Source organism: Vipera berus, assembly GCF_964194415.1.
Source record: "Vipera berus genome assembly, chromosome: 2".
Lineage (NCBI taxonomy): Eukaryota > Metazoa > Chordata > Lepidosauria > Squamata > Viperidae > Vipera > Vipera berus.
Window position 1 is genome coordinate 283,027,912 of NC_138203.1, and position 14,220 is coordinate 283,042,131.

At 53.5% G+C, this 14,220-nt stretch overlaps 1 protein-coding gene across 3 annotated transcripts; it reads right to left on the bottom strand.

The window, feature by feature from the left end:
• On the bottom strand, positions 1-13,896 carry LOC308661201 (uncharacterized protein). 3 transcript variants are annotated; one of them, XM_081316066.1, is made up of 4 exons: positions 13,782-13,896; positions 11,567-12,435; positions 10,092-10,221; positions 1-970 (listed from the first exon to the last, which is right to left on the bottom strand). In XM_081316066.1, exons 2-4 carry the CDS (start codon positions 12,197-12,199, stop codon positions 216-218), a joined length of 1,518 nt encoding a protein of 505 aa, XP_081172192.1. In that variant the 5' UTR covers positions 12,200-12,435; positions 13,782-13,896; the 3' UTR covers positions 1-215. The 3 variants fall into 3 exon arrangements, with proteins under 3 accessions (XP_081172192.1, XP_081172190.1, XP_081172191.1); XM_081316064.1 differs by lacking the exon at positions 13,782-13,896 and adding an exon at positions 13,010-13,109; XM_081316065.1 differs by lacking the exon at positions 13,782-13,896 and having other exon boundaries at positions 11,567-12,506.
• Positions 13,897-14,220: the final 324 nt, after the last annotated feature.

Here is a 14,220-nt window from a genome sequence, read left to right on the forward strand (position 1 = left end):
ATTCGACAAAGACGACGAGGACGGAGCGTGGGAAGGGAAAGGGCAGTCAGGGCGTGTAAATTTATTTCTCACGAAAGAAGGTGAGTATACACGTCCCAGGATGAAGCTGCAGGATACAATCTGTGTCCCGGTGGCTGACCCAGATTGGATCCTGTAAATTTATTGGCCGTTGTCGGTCCTCTCTCCAAGTGGATTTGCTGCGATGGGTGAACCCATCAGCTCACGCCGAAACTTTCTGCCTGTCTTCGGCCTGCTTGTAGGATGTCCTTTCTCAGATGAATTCTGCGATGTCTACTGAGATGGAACTTCTGAATGAACTTTTTCCCGCAGTCCAGGCAGACGTGGGGTTTCTCTCCCGTGTGGATCCTCTGGTGCCGGATGCGGTCCGAGCTATAACTGAACTGTTTCCCGCAGTACAGGCATTTGTAGGGTCTCTCGCCGGTGTGGCTCCGGTGATGAATGATGAGATCCCATTTCTGGAAGAAACCCTTGCCACAAATCTCACATTTGTACAGTTTCTCCTGCGTGTGAATCCTCCGGTGACGGTTGAGGTCGGAGCCCGTCTTGAACCGTTTCCGGCAGTCGGGGCACTCGTGAGGCCTCTCCGCCATGTGGGTTCGCCGGTGAACGATGAGATCGGAACTGCAGAGGAAGGATTTTCCGCAAATCAAACACTTGTTCTGGGTTTTCCCTCCAGCGAGGGCCCTCTGGTTGAGGACACGGCTTGGGCTACAGATTTTCTCGAAGACGTTAGAGCTTCGCTGTCTCTTACTGGGTTGGTGAGTCCCCGCTTCCTCGGTGGACTGCCTCCTGTTTCTCTGACTGTGATCCTTGGAGGAGTTTTCCTGTTTGTTACTTGAGGAGATGGCCTGTTCAGCATTTCCTTCGGACAGGACCAACGGACCCCCTTGGCCTGCCACTTCTGTGGTGTATTTTTCTTCTTCCACTATGACCGGACACCATTTCTCTGCTAACACAATGACAAATGTTAGGACAGTGGTGGCGAACCTAAGGCACGCGTGCCGGAGGCGACACTCAGAGCCTTCTCTGTTGGCACGTGCGCCGTCACCCCAGCCCCGCCTCTCCCATGGCCCCCTCCTCGCCAGCAGCCTCCCCAAAGGAGAATCGCCCATGGGCACGGAGCAGCACAGCCAAGGACATGGCAGCTGGGCAGCAGGGAGAAGACTCCACCCTCGTGCCCCGTCACGCGCAGATGATGCTGCGGGGCAGGGGCAGAGGGCGTGGCCACCATGGCACTGCAGGGCCACCTGTGCGATCTGCGGCGAGCTGTGGAGGCGGTGGGTGGCCTTGCAGGCGGGTGGGGTGGGGGCAGAGCTGGAGGTGCAGGGGGGGTGGGGGCGTTAGGGGTGGGGGGAGGGGGCACAGCAAGACCGGGGGTGGGGGGCAGGGTGGTTTGGGGGGCACTCAGTCTGTAAAAGGTTCGCCATCACAGTGTTAGGAGATCAAAATTGAGTGGGGTGGGGTTTGTATGTCCTTTCGAGCCAGGGTTGACCCCTTTGGGCAACTTCCTGCCAAATTTTCTCTGCGAGGTTTTCAGAAGCGGTTTGCCCCGCTTCCTTCCTAGGGCTGAGAAGGCGGGACCAGCCCCAAGGTCAGCTGGCTGGCTTTGTGCCTAAGGCAGGATTAGAACTCAGGGTCTCCCGAGTTTTAGCTGGATGTACACTTCACATCATTACATACATACACTATCTAACCGCCATGATCTAGCCACCCTTTATGACCGGCCACATAGCAATCGTTTGAATTTACGACCGATCTTCTGAAAACTAGTTACAACCCAGTTTCAGAGTTATGGCTGGTACAGTGGAGGCTCAGCTTTCTTACGGAGGTTGCCTCACGGCAACGCCGGCTTGTTCCGCAAGCAGGTAAGTCCTCTGGCCGTGTGGCACCTCCTTAAAAATCAGAGCCCCTCGCAGGATTGGGAAAACAGTGCCCGCTCACAAAATAGCCCGGTAACATTTGCAAGGTTTGGCTATCACTTGAGACTTCAACCGACTTTCGATTCACATATACACATATTATACTCGTATCTGTGCATGCGTAGCACGTGAACCAGAATGAAAATAAATCAACTGGACAACCATTTGTCTGAAATGGTATAGGGTTTCCTGCTTGAGCAGAGGGTTGGACTAGAAGACCTCCAAGGTCCCTTCCAACTCTGTTACTCTATTCGGTTCTGTTCTTCTATTCCTACTCTACTCTATTCTCTATCCAATAATAATAATAATAATAATAATAATAATAATAATAATAATAATAATAATAATAATAATAATAATAATAATATAATGTTGGAAGGGATCTTGGAGGTCATCTAGTCCAACCCCCTGCTCAGGCAGGAGAGCCTATACCAGGGGTGTCAAACTCAATTTCATTGAGGGCCGCATCAGCATTGCGGTTGCCCTCAGGGGGGCGGGTGGGTGTGGCCAGGATGGGCGTGGCCTACTGGGTGGGCGTGGCTAGAGTGTGTATGGCCTACTGGGTGGGCGTGGCCAGCTCTACATCGTTCGCATCAAGGGTGCCTATGGGGGCCTGGGCAGGAGTGGGACAGATCTGAGGGTCTCTGGCAGAAGGAGGGTCTCTGGGCCAGGGCCAAGGCAGTGGGGGCCGTTCCCTCACTGTTTCCAGGATGGCTTCACGAGCCAAATGAAACCACTTTGCGGGCCGGATCCGGCCCCCGGGCCTTGTGTTTGACATGTCTGGCCTATACCATTTCAGACAAGTGACTTATCCAGTCTCTTCTTAAAAGCATTCACCACCTCTGGAGGCAGGTTGTTCCACTGGTTAATTGTTCTAACTGTCAGGAAGTTTCTCCTTAGTTCTAGGTTGCTTCTCTCCTTGACTAGTTTCCATCCGTTGCTTCTTGTCCTGCCCTCAGGTGTTTTGGAGAGTAACTTGACTCCCTCTTCTTTGGGGCAGCCTCTGAGATATTGGAAGACTGCTATCATGTCACCCCTCACCCTTCTCTTCATTAAACTACACATACCCAATTCCAGCAACCATTCCTTATATGTTTTAGCCTCCAGTCCCCTAATCATCTTTGTTGCTGCTGCTATTTATTATTATTATTATTATTATTATTATTATTATTATTATTATTATTATTATTATTATTATTATTATTATTATTATTATTATTATTTCAAGATACTAGTGGGGCATGAGCACCACCTTGCAATCTCCTACACAGGGAGTCCTCGACTTAACGAGAACTGCAACTAGAACTTCATTTGTAAAATGTATTAGCCGCCCATCTTACCAGATGGTTACTCTGGTTGGCTTGCCATATTAAAAAGATGAAACTGTACAAAACCTAATAACATAAAAACAATACTATTTTTTTTTAAAAAAAACAACCTAGCTAAAACGCCGGGGAAGGAGGTAGGGAGGATGAGGAGAAGGGGAAGGGGTGGGATCTTCTGTTAATCTATCAACCACCCCCAATATGAAACCTCTATGTTGGAGCTCCAGGCCAATTGGCAGAGCCAGGCTCTTTGAGCTACTATGGAAGGTAAGGAGGGCTGGCCTGGTTGTGTGTGTGTGTGTGTGTGTGTGTGTGTGTGCGCGTGTGTGTGAAGGGAGGGGGCAAAATGTTCCAAAGGGCAGGCACCACGGCTGAGAAGGCTCTCCTCCTGGACCCCAGTACCTGGAATAGCCTGGCTGATGAGGCCTGTAGCATGCCTCCTCTGAACCTCTTGTCATTCAGCAATGCAAGGGTTGATTTTATGACCTTGTTAAAGAAATCCAGCTTCCCCAATTGACTTTCCTTGTTTGGAAGCTATCTGGGAAGGTCGCAAAAGGGCCTTGGTGGAGCAGTGGGCTAATGCTTCCCTAAGTAACACCAGCTGCCTGCAATTAGTGCAGGTTCGAGTCCCACCAGGCTCAAGGTTGACTCAGCCTTCCATCCTTCCGAGATAGGTAAAATGAGGACCCAGATTGTTGGGGGCAATTAAGCTGACTTTGTAATAATGCCGCTTGGGGTGTGTGTGAAAGCCCTAATAAGCAGGCATATACACAGAATGAAGGCTATTGCTAAGCACATTGGTTTGTGCTTTACATTGTAAGCCGCCCTGAGTCTTCGGAGAAGGGCGGGATATAAATGGGATTTTTTTAAAAAGGGAGATTACGTGATCCTGGGACTTGGCGGCCATCCTGATGTTCTGAACCAGCCCTCTTCTCGCACCCCTAATCAAAAGAAGAGTCTGGAAAGCGTCCAAGGCTAAAAGGCTTCTGCCAAGATTTAATTACGCAGTTAACAAAAACACAAGAGCTTGTCTTCTCAAGCGGAAAAAGTTGCTTTCAGCAACCAGCCCCTCCCCAAACACTTCTTTTATAGAGAGCTCAGGGCGTGGTCTCCCTGTGCCTCCTCCCGAGGAGTCCCATAGTCTTTCTTTGTTTGTCCCTGCTCGTCTGCCTCCTGCGTCGGGCGTCCTTGAACAGGGCCAGCTGTGGGTCATCATCCTCCGCACTCTCGGGCTCACACAGCTGAGAAGAGGTCCCCGGCTGAGGGCTCTGCAAAGCCTCCAAATCATCATCATCAGCCGGTTCGTTTCCCTCCTCCCCCACATCTGAGTCCTCCGATACATCGGAGCCGGCTGTCGGACCCACAGGCTGGCCCTGAGTCACAACACTATCCCGCACCGCAGGGCCCTTCCCCCGGGTCTGCCGATCCGGATGCGGTCGGGATGGGAACTGTTCGTGAAAAGCAGTCACCAACGCAGGGGCATGAACGGCGGTCGCGTCTTCCCATGTGAAGTCCTCCGGCCCGTACCCTTTCCACTCGATCAGGTACTGGAAGCGACCTTTCAGCCAGCGGGAATCCCTGATGCTGGCGACCTCGTACTCGGGGGTGCTGTCTCCATCACGAGTTCCTGATGGTGGAGGTTCCGCCTGGCGAAGTGGACAGGCCGGTCGTTCGGGGACCAGCAAGGACCGATGGAAGACGGGGTGCACGCGCAGGGAACGTGGCAGAGTTAAACGATAGGCGACCGGGTTGATGACGGCCTCGACTGGGAACGGTCCAAGGTAACGGTGGTCCAGCTTCCTCGCCGGCCGAGTGGATGGCAGGTTCCTGGTGGACAGCCAGACCCGATCCCCCACCGATAGTGGAGGCGTATCCCTTCTCGACCGATCGGCGAACCTCTTGTAGTCGGCCTTGGCCTTCTCCAGCTGCCGTCGCACCAACCGATGGATTGCCTGTAACTCCGCCATGAATTCGTTCGCTGCCGGCTCCGGTGAGTCCACGGGAGAAAGGGGGAAAAACCGGGGGTGATAACCCACGTTGGCCAAGAACGGTGTCATCTGCGTGGAGGTGTGCTGCGAGTTGTTAAAGGCAAACTCGGCTATGGCCAAGTAGTCCACCCAATTGTCCTGCTGCAGGTTAACGTAGCAGCGCAGATACTGCTCTAAAATGCCGATGACCTTCTCGGTACCCCCGTCGGTCTGAGGATGATGCGCGGACGAGAGGCAAACCTTAATGTCCAACGCCCGCATCAACTCCTGCCAGAAGCGGGCTGTAAACTGGGCCCCCCTATCGGAGACGACTCTATCGGGAAGGCCGTGCAGCCGGAACACCTGTTGGATGAACATGCGACTAGTGGCGCGAGCTGACGGTAAGCCGCGACAGGGGATGAAGTGCGCCATCTTGGTCAACATGTCCACCACCACAAACACTGTCGTGAAGCCGGAGGATGGGGGTAGATCCGTCAGAAAGTCCATGGACACAGCCCCCCAGGGTCTCTTGGGCGTTGGCAAAGGCTGCAGTAAACCAGGCGGGGCCCCTGTCGCTGACTTGGCCTGCCTGCATGGGACGCAGGAGGTGACATAGGACTGGACATCGTGTCGGACTCGGGGCCACCAGAAGGTACGGGAGACCAGGTTCAGAGTCTTGAACAGGCCAAAATGCCCCGCAGCCGGGTTATCATGACATTGGCTGAGGACGAGTCCCCTGAGTGGCCCTCCTGGAACATAGAGCCGGTCACGATAATACAGGAGTCCATCCGTGACCGACCAAGGCGAATCTGGCCCCACCTCTTCCTTCCGCTGAGCCACCCACGCCTCCTGCTGCTGCGCCTCCCGGATCCGAGCCCGTATATCCACCGGCTCCCGCACCGCAGCAAAAGACTCGACGGGGATCACTGTCCTGGGCGGAAGCTTGTCTTCCACTCGGGTGTACTCGGGCTTCCTGGACAGAGCATCCGCTCTCTGGTTGTGCCCGCTTGGTATGTACCGCACCCGGAAGTCAAACCTCGCAAAGAAGAGGGACCACCGGATCTGGCGTTGGTTCAAATTCCGAGCGGTCTGCAGGCTTTCCAGATTCTTGTGGTCCGTCCGGACCTCGATCTGATGCCGCGCCCCCTCCAGATGATGCCTCCAAGCCTCGAACGCTGCCTTGATGGCCAGCAGCTCCTTCTCCCAGATGGTATAGTTGCGCTCCGAGGGGTTCAATTTCCGAGAGTGATACGCGCAAGGGAAAAGGGTACCGTTGGGCGTCGCTGCCTGGAGTAACACGGCCCCAATGGCAATGTCGGAGGCGTCCGCCTCCACGACAAACGGCCGTTGCGGGTCAGGATGCTTCAAGATGGGCTCCTTCATGAAGGCGTCCTTCAAAGCTTGGAACGCCTGTTGTTCGGGGGCGTTCCACTGGAACCGAGTCTTCTTCTGCAGGAGCCGGGTGAGGGGGGCTGTCAAGGCAGCAAAGCCAGGGATGAATGTCCGATAGTAGTTGGCAAATCCAAGAAGTCGCTGAACATCCTTCACGCGACGCGGGGGTTGCCAACTCTGCAACGACTCAACTTTACTTGGATCCATGGCGATGCCCTCAGGAGAAATGCGGTGGCCCAAGAAATCAATGGTCACCTGGTAGAACTGGCACTTCTCCAACTTGGCAAACAGCCGATGTTTCCGGAGGCGCTGCAGGACCTGACGGAGATGCTGTTGATGCACTTCACGCGACGGGGAGTAAATCAGGATGTCGTCCAGGTAAATCACAACAAACTGGTCCAACAGATCCCGAAAGATGTCGTTCATAAAATGCTGAAACACAGCGGGGGCGTTGGTCAGGCCAAACGGCATCACCGTGTACTCGAAATGTCCATAGCGAGTACCAAACGCCGTCTTCCACTCATCACCCGGCCGAACCCTGACGAGGTTGTAAGCTCCACGCAGGTCCAGTTTCGTGAAGATCTTAGCCTCCCGGAGTCGGTCCAAGAGCTCGGGGATGAGGGGCAGCGGGTAGCGGTTACGCACCGTGATGGCATTGAGTTTCCGGTAGTCACAGCAAAGCCGTAACTCGCCCGACTTCTTTTTGACGAAGAGCACGGGCGCAGACACTGGCGAGGACGAGGGCCGGATGAATCCACGAGCCAAGTTCTTTGTCAGGAAGTCCCGCAATGCAGCCAACTCGGGCTCCGACATGGAGTACAAACGCCCCACTGGGAGAGGCGCATCAGGGACTAGGTCAATGGAGCAGTCGTAGGGCCTGTGCGGGGGTAATTGGTCCGCCTCTGACTCGCTGAACACGTCAGCAAAGTCGGACAGTTCGGGAGGCAAGGAAACCCCTGGGGAACCCTCCACCTGGCCGGCACAGATATGGCGGGTGTGGTCCACGCACTGCAAACTTGGGAAGGTGACCAAGTTCTGAGACCAATAGATCTGTGGATCATGCGCCCGGAGCCACGCCAGTCCCAAGACCACGGGGAAGTGCAGATCCGAAGTGACGTAGAACTGAATGGCCTCCACATGGGTACTGATGGCCATACACACGGGTTGCGTGGCGGCCGTGATAGGCCCGGACAGGAGCACTCGACCATCGATGGTCTCCACAAGCATGGGCGGATCCACTGAACACTGGGGAACAGCCCATTTGGCCACAAAGGCCGAATCCATAAAGTTAGTGGTAGCCCCAGAGTCAATTAAGGCATGGACCGGAATCCCCTCTGGCTTGCCAGGGAGGATCAGTCGTGCCTCCAAAATCAAATGCCGTGGAGGTTCACAGGCACCGTCGGAACGGCGTCGCTCGGCGTGATCGTTGTGGGTCGCCCGATCTTTCACACCGTCTAGATCGGGCTCGGGCCGTTTCCCGATAGCAAAGCAGGGGACTTTCTCGGGGCAGGCTTGGTCACTGACGCCCGCTGACGCTTCTTCGGGCAAGAAGCAGCCAAATGTCCAGGGTCCCCACAGTAAAAACACAACCCCTCCGATCGTCGTCTGTCCATTTCCGTCACCGATAGACGGGACCTGGCGGCACCCAGCTCCATTGGCTCCTCCCTCTGGACTGGGGGCTCACGCACAACAGGGGCGGCAGGGGTCTGTGGGGTGGCACGGCGACTCTTACGCTGCTGCAGCCGGGCATCGATCCGCAGACAAAGATGGATCAGCCCATTCAGGTCTGAGGGAATGTCCACGCGGGCCAGCTCATCCAACATCTCCTCTGACAAGCCATCCTGAAAGGCATCCACGAGCGCAGCCTCATTCCAGGCGGAATCCTGGCTAAGCAGCCGGAAATCGCTGATATAGGCCTGTAGAGGGCGCTGACCCTGCCTCAAAGCTTTCAGGCGTCGGGTGGCAGTCTGCGCCTTAATCGGGTCCTCGTACATGAGGCGCATATGGTCACAAAACCCCCCAAAGTTATCCAACAAAGGGCTAGGCTGTGCCAACAGAGGCGTGCCCCAACGAGCTGCATCTCCCGACAGAAGGCTCAACACGAATCCCACCTTATCTCGGTCAGTGGGGAAATCAGCTGCTCTCACGCTGATATAAAGCTGGCATTGTCCCAGGAAGGCAGGAAACAGTTCTGGATTACCAGCAAATTTATCCGGCATAGCTATCTGACATTTCCTCCTGGGTGGGGGGGCAGCATGTACCTGAGCCTGCAGTTGTGCCACCTGAGTGGCCAGCAAGGTGAGTTGCTGGTTGAGCTGGGCATTCTCGGCAAGAAGCTGCTCCATCGTAGTATTAAGGGGTGGGTGGCTGAAAGCAAACTGTTCTGAACCAGCCCTCTTCTCGCACCCCTAATCAAAAGAAGAGTCTGGAAAGCGTCCAAGGCTAAAAGGCTTCTGCCAAGATTTAATTACGCAGTTAACAAAAACACAAGAGCTTGTCTTCTCAAGCGGAAAAAGTTGCTTTCAGCAACCAGCCCCTCCCCAAACACTTCTTTTATAGAGAGCTCAGGGCGTGGTCTCCCTGTGCCTCCTCCCGAGGAGTCCCATAGTCTTTCTTTGTTTGTCCCTGCTCGTCTGCCTCCTGCGTCGGGCATCCTTGAACAGGGCCAGCTGTGGGTCATCATCCTCCGCACTCTCGGGCTCACACAGCTGAGAAGAGGTCCCCGGCTGAGGGCTCTGCAAAGCCTCCAAATCATCATCATCAGCCGGTTCGTTTCCCTCCTCCCCCACATCTGAGTCCTCCGATACATCGGAGCCGGCTGTCGGACCCACAGGCTGGCCCTGAGTCACAACACCTGAATCCATGCCGGTTGCCGAGCATCTGATTTGCGATCACAAGACCTCACCGATGGCTGTGATGGCTCACCAGTGGGAGGACCCCTTACAAGTCGCTGTTTAACGTCAAGCAGCTGCTAAACAGGTAGTCCTGCTATAATTACTACTCTGAGTTCGTTGTCAGACTGCAGACTTAAAGAGGATGTCTCACTGTAGCTTAATTCAGCACGCGCACCCCCCCAATCTTTTGGGTGCCAGGGACCGGTTCCGCAAAGAGAGGTTTTTTTCCCACGGACCAGAGAGGTCGTGGTTTCACGCGCTGCCTGCATCTTGCACAGGCGTGGCCCGACTTCTGGCGTGGGGCAGATCGCTGCTAGTCCACGGCCCAGGGGTTGGGGGCCCCTGGCTTAGTCAGGACCCCAAACCACACTATCTCCTAGCCTCAAGGGAAAAGAGAGAGAGAGAGATCAACCTGAATTGTTGCAGCGTTCAAGGAAGGAGCTAGTGAGGGGTGTCCATAAACCCTCCTTCCAGCTCAGACACTCGTCTCCAACCAGGCTCCACGTGGGAAGGGGAGCATCTCGGCCTGTGTCCAGCGATGGCTCCAAAGAAGGAGGAGGTCTCCCTGCTTACCGACCATCTGGGCCTCAGCCTCTTCTTCTGCCTTGACTTGTGGGCACCCCTGCCTCTCTTCACCGTCTGACGGAGGCTGGATCCCCGGGGAGCGATACGAGTCCACCGCTGCCTCTTCCTCCGACGGGGCCTGCAGCAAGAGAGGCCTTTGTCAGAACACGTGTCCCCGGGCATGGACCAAAGGGACGGGCATAAGTCAAGGGCCGAACCGCCATCTTTTCCTGGGGGGGGGGAGAGAGAGACTGTCTCCTACGGAGAACAACAAATGTCTCAACGTGCTCCCTGCTACGCTAAGCCTTTGTGGGGCTCCAGCCAAAGTTGCAGATTATCGTTGAGGTAAATGGATATATAATAAATAACTAAGGTAGTCCTCGACAACGGAGCCAAAATTTCTGTCGCCCACCGAGACCTTTGTTGGGTCAGTTCTGCCCCATTTTACGACCTTCCTTGCCACGGTTGTGAAGTGAATCACTTCAGTTGTTAAATGACTAACACGGTTGTGAAGAGAATCTGGCTTCCCCTTGCACTTTTCTTGTCAGAAGGTCGCAAAAGGGGGGGGGGTCACATGACCCCGGGACACTGCAACCGTCATAAATATGAGTCAGTTGCCAAAGGTGTGAACTTTGATCACACCACCATGGGGATGCTGCAGTGGTTGTTAAGTGTGGAAAATGGGGATAAGTCACTTTTTTCAGGGTGGCAGTAACTTCCCACGGTCACTAAATGAGCTGTTGTAAGTGGAGGACTATCTGTATTCCATTTGGCTCAGGTGGATCTATGTGGAAGTGCCCAGAGACTAACTTTCTGGGGCTAACTAGGTTTGAAAATGGAACTGCTACAGACGAGTTGCTCAAATTCTTGTAACCATTCCCCATTCAACAGTCTTGTTAAAGAAGACTTGGACAAGATGTTGGCTACCCTTGACCTCAGCTAACCTCCCAACTCACAACTTTTGGAGGCAGGTTGTTCCACTGATTAATTATTCTGTCAGGATATTTCTCCTTCATTCTAGGTTGCTTCTCTCCTTGACTAGTTTCCATCTGTTGCTTCTTGTCCTGCTTTCAGGGGCTTTGGAGAATAGCTTGACTCCCTCTTCTTTGTGGCAACCCCTGAGATATTGGAACAACTGCTATCATGTCCCCCCTCGTCCTTCTCTTCATTAAACTAGACATGCCCAATTCCAGCAACCTTTCCTTATGTTTTAGCCTCCAGTCCCCTGATCGTCTTTGTTGCTCTTCTCTGTACTCTTTCTAGAGTCTCAACATCACTTTTGCGTCGTGGTGACCAAAACTGGATGCCATATTCCAAGTGTGGCCTTAACCAAGGCATCATAAAGTGGCATTAATGCACCTCACATGACTTTGATTCTATCCCTCTGCTAAGGCAGCCTAGAACCTCAGATCCCTCTTTCTAATCTTGGAATAATCCCTGTCGATTCAGGTCAAACCCTGGGCACCATGAGGTCCCACTCTCACCTGTTGTTCCTCTGCCTTGGTGTTTCGCTGCACGTTCAGGTATTCCTCCGCCAGACTCACCGCCTGGGAGCAGTTCTCGGGGTCCCGCTCCCTCACCCAATTCTGCACTTCCTGGGGTAGGGTGTCCAGCAGCTGTTCCAGCACCAGGGTCTCCAGGATCTGCTCCTTGGAGAGCCTCTCCACCTTCAGCCACTCGTGGCAAAGCGCCTGCAGCCGGCAGTATGCTCCTCGCGGACCCTCAGCCTCCTGGTAGCAGAAACGCCGGAAGCGCTGGCGCTGCTTCTCCCGGTTCAGGATGTCCCCACGCAAGATGGCCGCCTTCACTTTCCCATAATCCTCTTGGTCTGGCCTTGACAGCCGGCAATAAGCTTGCTCGGCTTCTCCCCGAAGGGCAGGCAGCAGCCTGGATGCCCACTCCTCTGTGGGCCACTGGCAGGCCTGGGCCACCTGCTCGAAGGAGCCTAGGAAGGCCTCGACGTTGTCCCACGGCCAGGGCTCCTTGGGCACGGTACGGGCAACCTCCCAGGTGCAAAGAGGAGCCCCCACTATCGTGAGGCAGCCACGCCACTGGGCCTCACCCTGAGGAAAGAGGCCTTCACCTGGTTCCTCTTTCACCTCAGGGTGGGCCGCCATCCTTCGCAGACCCTCCCAGATGCTCTCGGTCTGGACGATGGAAGGGACCCTCCCCACTCTCTGCAACCTCTCAGCTGTCTAGGGTGAGTTCGTCGCTTCCATCTTCATCCCTGCCTGCTGGTCTCACAAAGATGGCGGCTCTGTAGCAAAATCCACCAGATTGCACTGCTGGCTGTGGTGGTGGGAAGTACTTGAAGACGCCTGAAGTTTCCTAATGTGATGTGATGAGCAGCTTCCTGCCAAAAGAAAAAAATAAGAGCCAAAAATACATTTAAGCCACAATGTTTTCACTTTGGGGCTTAGCAGGTTTCAGCTGTCCCCATTGTGGTTTATTTATACCACGCTTGCATGACCTGATAGTTAAGTGGCCAAAACGTAATTAAGTAAGGTCAAGTGGCCAATAAGTAATTAAGCAAAAAAAATTATTTTATTTGCCTCTATGCTTCCTCTCCATTTTGAAGTGTCACCAAAGGTTAACGGAAACAAAAGCAGACCTTTTTCTGTTATTTAACGTTCTGATTCCTACCTTTTCTCCCCACTGGGCTTTATTAAGGGGGCAGGCATAAGAATGGCAATATATTGACTAATGGAGCCTCTGTGTTAAAAAGGAGTCTGCCCTTGATACCCATCTCTGGAGGGCAAATGGAGGAGTTACTTGCTTTCTTAGGATTCCCACTGTTGGAAACTGCTAGAGACATTTACATTTCCACCACAGCTCTGCTCTTACAGTTCTGCAGATCTCTTTACAAGTAAGTCCACTTTCATTCAATGAGAGTTACGTTTTAGTTAGGACTACATGGTGCAATGTACCATAGTACAGGACCGCAGGAAAGGGAGGCAAAGCTCTCAGTGTGTTCACGCAAAGCAGCAGAGTAATAATAAACACAATAATGATGCCAATAAGAGGGGGTAGAAAAGAAGATAAGAAGGATAATATTAATATACATATACATTTGCTAAAATGTCCTACTCGATCTAGAGAAGAGGTGGGGAAACTATGGCCCTTTTGTGACTTGTGGACTTCAACTCCCAGAATTCCTGAGCCAGCCATGGTGGCTCAGGAATTCTGGGAGTTGAAGTCCACAAGTCATAAAGGGGCCCCATCCAGCCATGGTGGCTCAGGAATTCTGGGAGTTGAAGTCCACAAGTCATAAAGGGGCCCCATCCAGCCATGGTGGCTCAGGAATTCTGGGAGTTGAAGTCCACAAGTCATAAAGGGGCCCCATCCAGCCATGGTGGCTCAGGAATTCTGGGAGTTGAAGTCCACAAGTCATAAAGGGGCCCCATCCAGCCATGGTGGCTCAGGAATTCTGGGAGTTGAAGTCCACAAGTCATAAAGGGGCCCCATCCAGCCATGGTGGCTCAGGAATTCTGGGAGTTGAAGTCCACAAGTCATAAAGGGGCCCCATCCAGCCATGGTGGCTCAGGAATTCTGGGAGTTGAAGTCCACAAGTTATAAAGGGGCCATAGTCCCCCCCCTCCCCAGTCTAGAGTGACTCGGATAAAGCGCAGCCACTGCAGCCAGGGACTCCCCTCCCCTAATTCTCCTCTAGAAAAGCGGGGGCGATTTCTGTCGACTTACGCTGTCCCAGCGGTGCGGAAAGATTCCCCCCCCATCCAATTCAGGTTCCTCTGTTTGACCCCCCCCTTTTTCCGCCTCCTCCTTTTTTCTCCAGCGGCAGAGAAATTCAAAATCAAACCCCCACCCCTTACCGGAAATGCTCCGCTCCTGCTTCTCCTTTCTAGGAATCCTAACTCTATCGTTTTAACCCTTGAGTCTTTGAACTGCTTCCGGGAAATCCATGCAGGGCAGGTGTTCGACTCCTGACGGTTAGCAGGAGTTGCACCTGTGCAATTTTCCTTGGAAACGAGTTTACCTCTCCCCTTTCCACGTCGTTTATTGCTATATTGTTGTTGCTTTTGTTGATGTTAATATTATTAGCACTGCTTTTTTTGTAAAAGAAAAAGGTGCCAGAACTCACACATGTCATACAACCCGCCTTGCCTACCCTACAAGGTTC